Raw genomic sequence first — 15,262 nt, 5'->3', positions numbered from 1 at the left:
CACTCAAGGAAAACCTGAATGACAGTTGCTCAAGGTGTGCATCTGGGTCTTTCAGGTGGCCATGGAGAGGTACAATTCGAGAACGTGCGTGTGCCCAAGGAGAACATGGTCCTGGGCCCTGGCCGCGGTTTTGAGATTGCCCAGGGCAGACTGGGACCTGGCCGGATCCACCACTGCATGAGGCTGATTGGGTTCTCAGAGAGGGCCCTGGCACTCATGAAGACCCGCGTGAGTGCCCCTCAGGTGCCCCTGTCCCCCCACTGACCCAGAATCTCACCTTCTGCTGTGCTGGTGAGCTTCAAGTCCTGTTTTCTGAGAGCAGACCTAGCAGGAGAAGCAAGGTGATGCTCTTCCCAAGAAGTCACATCCCTGTCTTTTCTTTGTTTCTGCTGCTTTGCTTCAGCTTGACATGCAGAGCAGAATGGGTCTCGCTCTGCCCAGGTGACCAGACGTGAAAGGCCAGGCTCTGTGACAGCCGAGGGCAAGGTTCCCACATGTGCTGCTGAGACACATTAGTCCCCAGCATGTGGTTAAAATTAGGCGCCAGGGAGAACGCTGTTTGCAACGTCAGGCTCCGACCACCCTCCTCCCAGCATATCCAGAAAATGTCATCTGCTGTGACCCCTCAAAGGTTGGAAGTCTGTGTGAAAGAGAGTGACGGCCAGGGAAGAGAATCCACATCAGTGGTATTGAGCTCGTGAAGATGAGGCAGACCTTTGATACAAAACAAATTCCTCACACAAAGAGCAGAAGGCATCTCTTATTTATTTTTTGGAGGGTGGTACTAGGGATTGATCCCAGAGGGACCTTACCGCTGAGCTGCCTCTCCAGTGCCACTTAAAAATTTTTTTTCTTTGTTTTGAGAGAGTCTCACTAAGTTGCCCAGACTGGCCTTACTGGGATCCTCCTGCCTCAGCCCCCTTGGTTGCTGGGAGTACAGTTGTGCACCAGCATCCCTGACTAAAATGTATTTTGGTTACTGGGCAAACTTTCTGTGATTTATACCTGTTTTATTGAGACAGTTCAGTTCCTCTTTTTTTGTTCGAAAATAAAACACTCCTCGTGGGCTCAGGAATGATATTTCAGCCCCACATGACATTAAAACTCAGACCAGCCTTCCAGCAGAGCAGTGTGGCTCTACATGTCAGAAGGCTTCAGAGTGCGAAGCATTCATGTGGTAACTCAATTTAGGACCCGGAGCAAGAGAGTAATTAGGAGTCTACAAAAAATTTGCTACTAGAAGGTTCACTGTGGTACTGATTGTAGTGATCGAATGTTGGGAACACAGTGGCTGATTGGTCATATAAACCATGTGGGGCATGCAATAAAATCCCCAATAATGCTTTGGAAACCTGCTTTTCAACATAGGAGATGTTCACCATATACTCTTAAATTTTAAAAGGCAGGCTACAAAGCACTACAGAGCATGACATCATGTTTTATAAGAAATGTGTGTATGTGTGCGTACAAAAAGTCTAGAAGGTTATGCAAAAGATATTAACTGTATGTCACTAGATAGTGAGATTCTAGGTTTTTTTATTTTCTTTTGTCTGGAAATTCATATTTTTTTTTCTGCCATGAGATATATTATTTGTGCAAAATTACTACTAGTAAAGATAAATAAGCTAATAAAATGAGAAAAATAAAGAGTATTTATAACATTTCCTGAAGCCTCACAGCCTTCAGATAATCCTTCAGATAAATCCCCTTTGAGATAAGGTGGCCCCCAAGTGGAGCGTTGGGGCGAGGCTGGCCATGACCAGCAGGGGGCGCCGTGCCCTGCAAGGTGTGAGGCTCCAGGGTTGCTTCCTACCTCCCATGAGTAGCAATGGGCCAGCAGCTGGCACAGATCTGAAGGAGCTCCTGCCTGCCCAGAGGTAAAGCGTTCTTGGAAGTTGTTTGTTCAGCTGCCGAGAGGACCAGGGTGTGCTGTGGTCCCCGGGAATGTCGTCTGCCTCTAGGTCTTCCTTAAAGTGCCTGTGGCTGGAGAGCTGGCAGGTCGGCAGAGAAGCTGCATGTTCTGCTTTTGCCCTCCTCTCCTGCCTGCTCCTCTGCCTCTGCAGGTCCCCAGCCCGAGCCTAGCATGTCTTCAGCTCTTTGTCTCCTGTGTCTGCAGGTGAAGTCCCGTGTGGCCTTTGGGAAGCCCCTGGTGGAGCAGGGCACAATCCTGGCGGATATCGCACAGTCACGTGCAGAGATTGAGCAGGCCCGGCTGCTGGTGCTGAAAGCCGCCCACCTCATGGATGTGGCAGGGAATAAGGTGGGAGCCCGAGGCCCTAGGTGTGGGGCCTAGGAGAAAGAGCTCAGCCTTTCGACTCAGTAACTTCACTGCAGCTCTCCCTGGATCTCTTTGGGGAGCTATTCAAATGCAGAAACGTCTCAGTGAAAAAGAACTAGATTTTCTGGACTCCCAGGCCATGTTGAAGGGTGGAGCAAAGGAAAAGGGACCCAGCAAGAGGGGACTCGCTGGCCCTACCTATGGTGACACTCTCCATTAATTAAGACTCTTGCTAAATGCCTGTAGTGGCCAAGCAGGACACTCACTTGTCCAGCTTTCTGTGGGGACTTCACCCCCTAGTCAAGTGCCTTAGTAATGGGGGGCCAACCATGCTCACAGTTCTTGGTTCTCTGACATTGTAGTGCTGGATACGCGGGAAGCTCCTGGCACCTCCAGAGCTTGGTTCCCTGGACCGACATCTGGCCTTGGTCCGCTGTTGCTTAGAGATAGAGCTAACTGTGGTGTGGAACAAGGCACAGTGGCTTCGTTCCCCCATGTCACTGAGTCACTGCATGTGCTGACAGTCCAGCACAACTCAGGGCCTCCAGTTTTGAGTCCATGTATTTTTGAGAAAGGAATTTTCTTTCCAGCAGCCAGCCCTCACTCCTTCATGACCCGTCTCCTCCTCCGACAGGCTGCAGCTTTAGATATTGCCATGATTAAAATGGTCACTCCGGCCATGGCCTACCGAGTGGTCGATCGCGCCATTCAGGTGAGCACAGCTATTGGTGTGAACTGTTGGCAGCAGGTGCAGAGCTTCCTCACCTCTGCCGACCTCCGTGCACCCCACGACTTCCCTGCGCTGCCCACACTGCCATGGGTTCCTCTTCCTCTCCAAAGCAACCCTGTGAGGAGGGGGCTCCTTCCTGCCCTCGTTTTCAATAAGAGCAAACAGTGGCCCAGGAAAGTGAAGCGACTTGTCCAGCTCACTCAGCTGGTGAGCCACTGGCCTCAGGTTGACCCAAGCCTGGGTCTTCATAGCACTGGAACCAGCTGCTTCTGCGTGTGGGTCCCCCCTCACCCCACCACCTGACCCAACAGGGTGTTCCTAGTAGCAGAAGCCACCTTGCAGCGAGGGTGGTGTTGGCAGGGAGGGCTGCCTGAAGTCTCCGGAATGTTCCTTACCTCACATATCATGGGGGACAGCCCTGGGAGGCAGCTGTCATTGGCCATTGTGAGCAGGCCATCGTGCCCAGGCCCTCAGAAACCAGTGCTCACCAGGGCCTGCTCTCCTCCCCAGGCCTTCGGAGCGGCAGGCCTGAGCAGCGACTACCCGCTGGCTCAGTTCTTTGCCTGGGCCCGAGCGCTGCGCCTTGCTGATGGCCCCGACGAGGTGCACCGGGCAACAGTGGCCAAGATGGAGCTGAAGCGGCGCATGTAGGCCTGCAGGGCTGCAGGAGCCAGTGGCATCCTTCTGGCGTCTGACTTTCCTCCCTGGAGTGGACACAGACACTCATTAAAACGTTTTGGAAGCGACATCTCAGAGGCTCTGTGAACTTTGTATGTCAGGGGACGGGTTGAGAACAACCCCCGACCCCTGCTCTGTGCCTTAGCTCGTCAGTTGCATCCTCAACTTCTGTTTCCACAGCACCCGCCCAGTGCCCTGTTCCGTGCATGTGGGCTGCAGACTGTCACCCCATAAGTCCCGAGTCGCTGCTGCCTCAGATCACTGCTGGCTTCCAACTGTGCTCATAAAAACTGCACTGAAGGAGCTGTGTCCCCCGCCTGTGTGCCAGGCCCCTCCAACTCCTTCCCTCCAGCTGTGCTGTTCCCACAGAGCATCTGCGGAAGGGGAGGAGGCAGGGAATGTGCTGTGGCAATTTGGAGAGCAGTGATTCCTCCAAATACTTAGGAGCAGTACGCGCTGAGAGCCAGTGGCAGTACGCCACTGAGGGCAAGGCCCTGCTCTGCTGATCTCAGGCGCTTGTGCGTGGCCAAGGCCCCTCCCAGGCAGACAAGGTGGGCAGGGTGCAGACCTGACCTGGGGAGCTGCTTTCCCCCGAAAGCGCCTGTGACCAGGGCCCACTTCATGCTTTGAACAGAGCATAACTCTTATTTTAAAACTGACATTTGTTTCCCTTTCTCTTCTCCCTAATCTTCCTAAACTTGGGAGCAGTAAAATCACCCTTCTTTTCATCCTAGGCTGAATTTTCTTTATTTAAACACACACACCACAGGAATGAAGTCATTCAGGCTTGGGGGTGGTGCCAGAAGACCTAAGAAATGGCTACATTCCTTAATCTTTCAAGGCCACAGATGAATTACGACACCTCACAGGGCTCGCCCTGAATGCAGCCTTTCTTTTTTTCTCTTTTTTCCTGGTACTGGGAATTGAACCCAGGGGTGGTTAACCACTGAGCCACATCCCCAGCCCTTTTTAAAAAATATTTTATTAGAGACAGGGTCTGGCTGAATTGCTAAGGGCCTTGATAAGTTGCTGAGACTGACTTTGAACTTGAGATTCTCCCGCCTCAGCTTCCCAAGCTGCTAGAATCACCACACCTGGCTCAAATGTAATCTTTGAATCGCCTCTTTAAAAACACACTGTCTCCCATCCCATGGGAATCACAGTCTCTGGGGCAGGAGTCCCCTTTGCTTTGCTTTTCCTGGCAAAGCAGTAAAACTTCATTTTCCTTTTTCTTAAAACCTTGTCCTCAATATTGGATTGGCACTGGGGACAAGGACCAAACTTTCAGTCACATGCCCACCAGCTCACCTAGGCCCTTGCCTCCCAGGGAGCACGGCTGAGGGGGCTCAAGAGCAGGCTCCTCGTCTACACTGACCCAGGCAGGCTGGGCAGGCAGAGCCTTCGCCACCACACTTGAGAAGCCACGTGTTGCTGAAGAAAGGCAAAGTGAAGTTCCGGTGTTCCACGTGTCCCCTCAACACCATCCATCCGCAGGGAACCTTTTGCAAGCGTGCAGGATGCCATCGCCCTGAGTTCTGCCTCGGGCCTCAGGAGGAGGAGGGCTTTTTTAGAAGGAAATGGTCACACCTGGCATGTCATGTGCCTCTCGGGGTAACCTTGCTCATTCAGTCATGCTGCCATAGAGTGACCCCAGGTCTCCCCCAGGAGCTTTGAGACGAGTGAGAAGGCGGCTAGGCAGCGCCGGGAACACTTCCTGCAGAACAGCGAGTCCCAGGGCTCAGGCCTCCAGCAGCCTCTCGGGCAGGTGTCCAGGTCTGTTGCGTGATCACACTCACTGCTGCTGAGTGAGCCTTGACTCTTGTGCAAGCCCTGGTTTAGGCCTTGGGAAATGGGCAGCTGAACAAAATAGGTAAGACTGCTGTCCTTGTAGACTTACCAAGTGGGGATGGCAGTAAGCTCCCCAAGGATGGCGGTGATGTGGCAGACATTGTTCAGGGGCTGGGGACTCGGGAGGACCCTTTCTGGAAGAAGCATTAGAATCAAGTTCTGAAGGACAAGAAGCAAGGGCAAAGTGCTTCCAGAGGCAGAAGTGCTGAATGCAAAGGCCCTGGGGTCAGCCCAGTGTGTGGGGCAAGGGGGCAGAAGAGAGGGTAGCAGGTGCAGTTGGGAAGGTTAGGCAAGGGCCTGCCCACGTGGGTCCTGTGTAGTGTTGATTCCCTGTGTGACAAAGCTGTGAGTGACGGGTAGTAATGCAACATGATATGATCTGCGTTTTTAAAAGATCCTTCCACTCCACAAAGTTCACGAGGACTAAGAGAGAACAAAGTCGATGAGAGTGAGTTTGGAGTTCTCTAGCATGGCAGAGGGCTCCAAAAGAATCACCTGCAAAATAAAGGTAAACTGGGTGTGATGGCACACACCTATAATCCCAGCAGCTTGGGAGGCTGAGACAGGAGGATCACAAGTTTGAGGCCAGTCTCAGGTCCTGTCTCAAAACAAAAAATAAAAGGCTGGATTTGTAGCTCAGTGGTAGAGCGCCCCTGGGTTCAAGCCCAGTACCAAAAATAAATAAATAAATAACAGATAAAATGAAAAGGGAGGCCAACGCGGGTTAAGAAGGTGTGTGCACAAGATCCAAGAGTGAGAGTAACTCTACCCTGGTCCTGATCTCACCCTCCCCACCTTCACCAACAGCTGGCCTCCCTGGTTCCTCCAACATGGCGACGGTCTAGGCGATGACCTCCCCTTGACTTCCCCAGCAATGGAAGCAAACACGGGGCCACAAGAGCACGCTTGGGCGTGACTGGGCTTGGTTTGGCAACAACTGTGCCTGGCCAGATTTCTTGGTGGAACCCATCTCAGCGTGGTTGGACCTGTCTCAGGAAAGGGAACAACACGATCAGAACATGCTCCTTTTTTTCCTCTCACCGCAGCGTTCTATCCCAAAGCAACGAGACCAGTGCTCCCTGCTGCCCTCTGGCTCACACCGATTGGCCTGGATTTCCAGAAGTCCTGCCTCCTTGGCGACTCTGCAGTCCCACCAAGTCCCTGTCCCTCCAACCCTCCCTCCTCATTCTCTTGGCAGCCGCCTGCACAGGCTGCCTGAGCTCCCTCGAGCACTGATTTCGGATGCTGATAGATGACTCCAGAGCAATCCTGAGAGGCTGAAGGGAGATCAAACTCCAGGGAACCTGATTGGGTGGCGCCCCTTTGAGACTGCGCTGTGGGGAGTGGCGCTCAAAGAATAGCCTCCAGGGTTCTCGCCACAAGTCCCCAGTCTTAGAGTGGTTGTCACCACCCAGGGCTTTAGAGCCCTCAGGGACTCCTGTGGGGTGCCAGGGCTTCCTTAGGGCTGGCCACTCTGCAGCCAGGGCCGAGGCACTGATTGAGCCTTTCAGAGACCCATCTGGGTCCCTGCTTTGCCTTCTGGTTGCCACACAGGCACAGACTCCTCCCCTCTGTCAACATGCATGAACTTCAGAGCGGACCGAGTGTGGATGGACTCCGGCCACATGGGGTCCCCACCTGAGTGACAATCTGCCAGACAAATAGTCTTGGACGAGTTTCTTTTAATCAAATGGAGTGGAGAATGGCTTCAGGGAATCTTCTCTCATTAGATGGATAGCACAGTGGTTAGGAGTTAGCCGAAGGGGGTAAGGACAGTGACATGCTGCCGCACTCGGGAAGGGCTGCTGCACTCGCTCTGACGTGCGAAGAGGTAGCGCGAACCGCAGGGTTGTGGACTTGAACGGTGTCAGGGCCACGGACATTCACACAACGTAGGGAAGGGGCTTGATCCCTGTGAACCCCACCTGGGTTTGGCCCTGGGTGCTGACGGAAGTTAGGAGTCTGGAAGACAGGGCTCTACTTATCTTCAGGTTTGTCCATAGCAAACAGAACTTGGCAACGTTGAGTTTTCTCAGGCAGGTGCTTCCTGGGGACCTGAGGTCATCCTAGCGATAAAGCCTTGAGCTTTTGGAAACAGTGTTTGTTCAAGCTTCCTGATGTGGTGGGAGTGCAGGCGAGATTTGTGCTGACAGCCTACAGTTTGTATAGGCCAAGGTTGTGGCCTAGCTGGGAAGAAGGCTTTGCAGAGCCTGACTAGCAATGGCCGGGGAGGGACCTTGGGTCTGGGTTTCAGTGGCCCGAATGGTTTGAATCCCAGTTCCACTACAGACTAGCTGGATGCCTTGGGAAGCAGTTTTCCATCTCTTAGCCTTGGCGTTTTCATTTGAAAAAATGAGGAGAACAGCACTTCCTCCCAGGGTTGTTTAAGCTTGAGGAGGTGACACAGGGTTTATCAGTGGTCTGCAGGGCGTGCCAGCTACTCCTGTGTGGCTGGAATCAGGGGTGCGCTTACAGCTGGGGGTACAGCTCTGTATGGCTTCTTCAGGGCGGAGGGCAGTTTAGCCCAGCTGACCACGATGGCTCCCCAAACCTCACATGCAAAGGACTTCCCCGGGTGTGACTGAAACAGCGTGATTCAGCAGTTCTGGTTTTTTTGTTTTTTTGTTTTTTCCTGCACTGGGGATTGAACCCAGGGTTTCAGACACGGTAGGCAAGTGCTCTTCCACTGGGCCACGTTCCCAGTCTTTTTAAAAAATGTAACTAAGTATAAGTTTTATATTTTAATTGAATGCATTAAAAGCACATGTTTATCACATCAGTTTTCACAATATATAAATTCTTACTGTGTATCTTAAAATATGTAAAACATTCTAATAGGTGCTGTGAGGACATCAAAGGTTAACCAGACACTGAACTTACTGTAAAGAAACTCAGATACAGATAACATAAAAAGGGAAAATGAAAAATGATTTAAGCTATCTGTGAAGCATCTTCTGCAGAAATTGAACATCTCTTCTGATCTTCCAAAGTTTTGGAATTCCTGTATCCATCGAAGGAAAAGATGGTTTAGTATGCCTTCCTCTCTAATCATGAAATTCCCTGGTTACATGGGATGTCATTTTTCTCAAAACAACTGCTTTCTTTTTTTTTTTTTTTGTACCTGAGATTGAACTCAGGGGTACTTAGCCACTGAGTCACATACCCAGCCCATTTTTATTTTTAATTTTGAGACAGGGTCTCACTAAATTGCTTAGGGCTACGTTAAGTTGCTGAGGCTGGCTTTGCACTTGCAATCCTCCCACCTCAGCCTCCTTAGCCACTGGGATTACAGACCTGCACCACTGTACCAGGCTACAGCCACTCCTGCTATGTGTATGAGAGAAGTTTGGATTCTCATACACTGCCTCACCACCTTCTTAAAAAGTTACTTATTACCTTGTTAAATAAATAATATCCTTCTCTTCTTTTTTTTTTTTTTTTTTTTTTTTTTTGCGGTGGTGGGGATTGAACCCAAGTCCTTACGCTTGCAAGGCTAGCACTCTACCAACTGAGCTATCTCCCCCGCCCTTAATATCCTTCTTTTCTGAATAAAGTTCCTTGTTTCCTCAAGTAATATATTCCAGCTTCTATTGTCTCTGGATCTAGGATAATGAATTTATTTTGCACTTGAAGTTTCAATTTAAATGTAGGCAAATCATATGTCCTGCTGGACAGTGTAATACAGAGCAGAGCTTTTCTGATTTTTCTCTTCTACTATCACATGCTTTGTTGTCTACCTGCCAATGTGATTATGATACCACACCAGATTAGCGAGCGGGTGCTTTTTTGATATTTTGCCAATTGATTGATCGTTAAGTATTGCTAAACTGCTCTAAAAAACATTAGCTCATATAAGGAGCAAAGTTACAACCACTGCCATATATAATACATGAATTCTACAAAAGTGTTGACTTTGTTCTTCCTGATGAATCCTGACCAATTTTACCTTGATATTGCATTTTAAATAAAAGCTGTATGTCAGATCGGTTATCATCAGCTCACCACCTTCATCATATGGACACATTCAGAACACTTATTTATACCAATAGGTCATATATTTTCACATTACCTGTATACTCTGGGTCAGATATCTAAAAACTGGTATTATCAAGACTCAAACGCCGTGACTCACAGGCCTGCTTGATCAGGGCAGTGTAAATATGTACATGGTTAACTATCCCTAGTGCAATTACTTTTATGTACTTTTATGTATTTTTTGGTGGTACTGGGGGTTGAACCTAGAGCCTCATGCTAGGCAAGTGCTCTCCCACTGAATCAGTGGTATTGTGCCAGCCCTGCAGCACAATTATTGATGGGGAATATAATTTTATTCCTTTGGAAGATGGCACATCTGTTTATCCCTGCAGTCATTTGTTAGAAAAAAAGGATTGAATAACAAGAGCATAAGCACACAGCTGTTTGCGAGAACAGCCTTCTCCATTATGTAGAACTTGATTCCAGAGTTCTTGCTCAATGTGGATGTTATTGCCCCCGCTTAGGAACCTTCTCTTTCCTAAATGGATTTGCTATACCAGAAATGTCCAGAAACCTAGGATGTCAGAATTTATTTACATTTTTAGACAGTTATGACCTCTGAACCATATTATGAAAAAAATGTGTTGTCCCCTTTAATGCCAAATATACCAAGAGTCTTCTCTATTTGAAGGGATCTTTTAATATTCTACAAATTTTTTAACTTATGTATTTTGTCTTCTCATATTAAAAATTCAAAGGACAAGTGGCTTGGGAGGCTGAGGCAGGACACTTTTTCGTTTTAGTTATTGATGGGCCTTTATTTTATTTATTTATATGCAGTGCTGAGAATCGAACCCAGTGCCTTACACAATGCTAGGCAAGCACTCTGCCATGGAGCCACAACCCCAGCCCAGGACCCTTATTTTGAACCCTTAAAACAGCTGGCAGTACTTCTATGCCCCATTTTAGAAGTGAGGGGACCAAGGTTCAAAAAGGTTTTGTAACTTGCCTAAGGTGTCAGAGTCAGCCAGTGAATTCTAAGCTAAACTCGGAAGGCTCCAGAGCGCCTTCGGCTCTGAGGAGCAGAGTTTAGGATCCCTAAGGAGTTTCCTGAGGGCTGCTGGTTGTCTCACCTGGAAAAGGCAGGGGTAGCAAATGAAGCTCCACCTAGCCCAGGAGAGTCTGCGCTGCCCAGAAGAAGGTCCTCCAGTTTCTCCCAATGATTCTATTTCAAAAGATGGATGATATCAGGACACCCTCGAACCCCGCCTCTTAAGGGGCCCCAGGCAAGGGGTCTGCAGAGTGGGCCTGGCCTGCAGGGTGTGGTGGCCAGCTGTGTCATGAGTGTGTGTACCAACAAGCGGGCTGCTGGGGCACAGGGCTGGGCCACACCTCCCCTCCTACCTGAGAGGGAGAACACCTTCCCGGTTAAATTCCCTGCCTAACTTCACTGTTTTGAGGGTTTGGGGGAAGCTCTCCTTAGATAGAGTCAGTGTCCAGAATGGGAACTAAACGAATACTCAAGTCTCTCCATCCAGAGATGCTGAAGGAAACCTCAGAGACCACTTTTTTCTGGTTTCTTCCTTTGTTTGTGGTGCTAGGGATCCAATCCAGGGCCTGGTGCTCGCTGAGCACATGTCCTACCACAGTCACTCTGCCACTGAGCTACACCCCCAGTCTTTTAAAATTTTTTATTTTGAGAAAAGGTCCCACCAAGTTGCCCAGGCTGGCCTCAAGCTTGTGATCCTCCTGCCTCAGCCTCCCAAGTTGCTGGGATGACAGCCCTGCACCACTTGCCCCCGGTTCCTCCTATGTTTTTAGAGAGCAAGTGGAACTAGAATTCTTTCAACATGAAAACACACTAGGAGGCCCCAGAAACCCAATGTTTTGCAGAACATCACAGTTGAGAGGCTGTACATTTTCTGAGAGGAAGTGACTTTGGGTGCCTCCCCCCAAGATCTCAGCACTGGAACGGGGCTTTTGTTTTTGCCAGTTCCATTCTTGGCAAGCAGTGAGTCCACAGACAAAGGACAGTGGAGAAAAGAGAAAATGAAACTTAGAGAAAAGGAAGGTTCTTATCAAAACGAAGAGTGAGGGGACACATGGAAAGAAACGTGGAGGAGAGAAAAGAGCTTATGGAGACTGTCAGGGAGAAATCAGGTCAAGAATTACATTTTAGTTAATGCTCTGGACAGACTGAGCCACCAAGAGCCATGATCCTAACAGGGTTTCAGCACAACCAGCTGAGCTGGGTCGGAAGCATCTGGTTGATGTGCACTTGAGGACTAGGAGAAAGCAGCTGAGGAAGGCTGGTGTGGTTGCGGAGGAATTGTCTCTGGAGACGGGATTTAGGCTGAATCTTGATAGGTAGGATTTCCTTATGGGGAGAGGGTAGACCGGGCCTTGGGGATGAGCCAAAACTTGGGCCAAACAAACTAGAATAAACTGAGACACTCCTCCCACACCCTGCTGGGCCAAGCCCGCAGCGTTTGCACCGACATACCTGAGTAAGCGTCCTCACTTTCTCTGTCCTCACTTTCTCTGTCCCCTTCCAACAGCCAAATTTATCACTTTTCTGGCTTCCCCATCCTGGCAAACAGCATTTGGTAGAAAACTCGGCACCATCTTCCACCCCTCATTCCCTCTCATCTCCACACAGCTACCTGTCAATCTCACCGCCACACCGTCTCCCAGCCAGTCCCGGCAAGCATCCCCTCTCCCCTCTACCACCTTGATTTTCCACTCAGTCCCCAGAGGGATCCCTCTAAAGCGCATATGCAACCTCACACTTGGAGGTTTACAAATCTTGGTTAACAGAAAAGACATATGCATGCTGGGTGTGGTGCTGCACACCTGTAATCCCGGCAGCCTGGGGGCTAAGGCAGGAGGATCACAAGTTCAAAGCCAGCCTCAGCAATTTAGGGAGGTCCTAAACAACTTAGTGAGACCCTGTCTCAAAATAAAAAATAAAAAGACCTGGGGATGTGGCTCAGTGGTTAAGTGCCCCTAGGTTCAACCCCCAGTACCAAAAAATAAAAAAATAAAAAATAGAAAGATAGTATGAGAGATTAAGAGAAAGCTACAGTGATCAGACTGGCATGTGAATAGAACGGTGAAACAATGTGGTTCAGAAACACTTGGCTATTTAAGGGATTTACTAGTAAAAGATAAATTATGATTGACAAGAAATATTTACACCATATATGATAGACAGAAAATTAATTGCCTTGAGATACACATGTGCATTTCTACAATCCAGTTTTAAAGAGGTCAGCAATCCGCCCAAGGGGAAAAATGAACCAGGGACAGGAACGGTTAGTGTCTAGCAGAGGAAAAACACATGAATTCATGTGGGTAACCACACTCATCCGGGAAACGCAACTTCATGTTGAAGTGAGAGGCTATTTTCTACCTATCGGATTAACAATGCTAAGAAGAAAGTCCAATGTGGCTGGGGTGTAGCTCAGAGGTGGAGCTCTAGCCTAGGTGTGCAAGGACCTGGTTTGCATCCCCTGCACAGTCTGATAGTAAATTGTACTGGTAAGGGTATAGGAAACTCAGGCAAGATAGAGGGTGGGGCGTAAAATACTCATACCTCTGCGGTGGCTAACACAGAAGGTCCCTGACTTACAATGATTTGATTCACCATTTTTTAAGTTTACCATGGTGCAAAGGTAAATACACCTTTAGTAGAAAACATATTTTGAACTTTGGATTGGTACCTTTGCCCGGTCTAGCAATACGTGCTAGACCACACATTGGCAAGCACAGTTAACAAGGTCCTCTCATCACGCGGGACAGAAGCAGCAAGCACGGCTCCCCAGCAGCCCTCGATCCCCAGGGGGAGTAACTGGCCCTCTACAGTACTTAGTGTAGCTAAGCCACGAAGGGCGGCAGGTATGTTATGAGCCACCATAATCCTGGGAGAACTGTATAGCAACATCTTCATTTTAGTGGTCCCATTGCCGTGACTGTTCAGGTAAGTCAAAGATGTATACATTGTGGCATTGTTTGTAATAAAGACTGAAAGTGGCCCAAATTCATACAGGAAATTCTTTAAATAAAAATGGTACATGTAGCCAATGGAATACCATGTAGCTGTTAGAACAGGTAGGCTTTCCTTGTGTGCTGTGACAAAATGATCCCCCAACATTACTGAATAAAAAGACAAGGTGCTTTCAGGAAGGGGAAGTGGGGCCTGGGTAGCTGCATTCAGAGGATGGGAGACTCCGGTTCCAGAAGATCTCTACAGCTGATCACCCCCATTTCCCCTTCCACTTGGGCACACATGGTACTCATTGGCCAGACTCCTTTGCATGGAGGCTGTGGCCGTGTGCTGGACATGTAACCAGTGCAGCTGGCTAAACCACAGGAACCCACATGTTGCCCTCAACACTTTACCCCCTCTGTTTTTTTTTTTTTTTAATTGTAAACAAATGGGATACATGTTGTTTCTCTGTTTGTACATGGCGTAAAGGCATACCATTTGTGTAATCATAAATTTACATAGGGTAATGTTGTTTGATTCGTTCTGTTATTTTTTTCCCTACCCCCTCTGGTTTGAGTAGGATGGTACTGAGTCCCAGGGTGACTTTGACAATCCCATGTTAAAATGAAATCACACAAAGAAAGGGACTCAGGTCCCTGAGTTCCTACCTGGAGAACCTCCACCTGCGAGAAGCAGTTTAATCAGGGATTTGATTCCCTTTAGTTACTGGAAGTCAGGGCTTATCTCTTATAGAAGCTCTGTGACAATACCCTTTTGCTATCAGGTTACCTCTTGAAAGTAAAGCAAAACAAGACTGGTACCCACAGGTACTGTCAGCCCCTGCATCAACATCTGTGCCTGGTACTTGGTAAGTGCGCCCCTGCTGGGGTGTCAGCTGCTGAGGTGACGCTCCAGGGCTCAAGCATCACTTAGCTCCCTGGACCCCTGTGCTGGGCTTCTCTAAGTCAGAACAGTTCTCTTTACACAGTTGCCCTCCTCCCTCGTTCCCTCCTGCATCGCCAGTGTCCAGTTCTTGGATATCCGTGGAATAAAAGCATTTGCAAAATCCTTACTAGCCTGTAGCCGGTTCTCCACGGACGAGAGCACCGGAGGCAGAGGCAGTCATCCAGTTGGGAGCACCGGCCTCCCTCCCATCCTGCTCCGGCCCCGCCCACTGCTCTCACCTCTCTCCCCCTCACTTCCCCGGGTTCTCTGGGCTCCATTCTTTGCACTTCTCCAACGTGAGCCAGGGTGGTCCCGTGTCAAGGCCTCCACATTTGTGTTACTCCCCCTGAGTTGCTCTGCCTGAGACCTTTACCAGACTCCCTGCGGCCGCCCACTCAGGTCCCACCTGTCACTTTCAGGCTATGTATTTAAAAGTCGTGTTCTCTGGCCCCACCGCCTCTACACCCGGTTCCTCGTCCCCATCGCCCTTATCACAGTCTGAAGTGACCCCGTGTTTGGGTTTGCGGCTGGTGTCGCCACTGAGTGTCAGCTCCAGGAAGTCAGGGTCGCTCCCGTTCCGGCTGCCACAGAATCAGGGGTCTGGGCACAGGTTAGGGGTCGAACCACTGCGTGCTGAATTCGCGAGGTCCTTCCCACTTGCCGCGCGTCACGCGGGAGGCAGGGATGCGCCGAGCCGGGTTGGTGCGCGGCGGGCAGAGGGCGGTGCGGCCGCCCAGCTCTGCCCGCGCGCCCTCCACTGGCTCGCCGCTCCGCGGGGGGGTGGGCGTGGCCGGCGCCCCTGCGCCCCCGGGCGCCTGCC

The 15,262-nt window shown here is 49.8% G+C and overlaps 1 protein-coding gene across 7 annotated transcripts in view; it reads left to right on the top strand.

Annotated features, from left to right (window-relative positions):
- Positions 1 to 4,342, top strand: part of Acad10 (acyl-CoA dehydrogenase family member 10) — a 47,860-nt gene extending 43,518 nt beyond the window's left edge. For 5 of the 7 annotated variants that reach the window (XM_047561734.1, XM_047561737.1, XM_047561735.1 and 2 more), the window contains 4 exons: positions 56 to 228; positions 2,117 to 2,260; positions 2,913 to 2,990; positions 3,519 to 4,342. In XM_047561734.1, the coding sequence (XP_047417690.1) occupies positions 56 to 228; positions 2,117 to 2,260; positions 2,913 to 2,990; positions 3,519 to 3,659 (536 nt within the window). In that variant the 3' untranslated portion in view covers positions 3,660 to 4,342. Of the gene's footprint in view, positions 1 to 55; positions 229 to 2,116; positions 2,261 to 2,868; positions 2,991 to 3,518 lie in introns of those variants that run through there. The other 2 variants (XM_047561739.1, XM_047561740.1) reach the window with 2 other exon arrangements.
- The last annotated feature ends 10,920 nt before the right edge of the window (positions 4,343 to 15,262 follow it).

Source organism: Sciurus carolinensis, chromosome 8, assembly GCF_902686445.1.
Source record: "Sciurus carolinensis chromosome 8, mSciCar1.2, whole genome shotgun sequence".
Lineage (NCBI taxonomy): Eukaryota > Metazoa > Chordata > Mammalia > Rodentia > Sciuridae > Sciurus > Sciurus carolinensis.
Note: the sequence above shows the minus strand (reverse complement) of the source record. Positions and strands in the feature narration are given on the sequence as shown.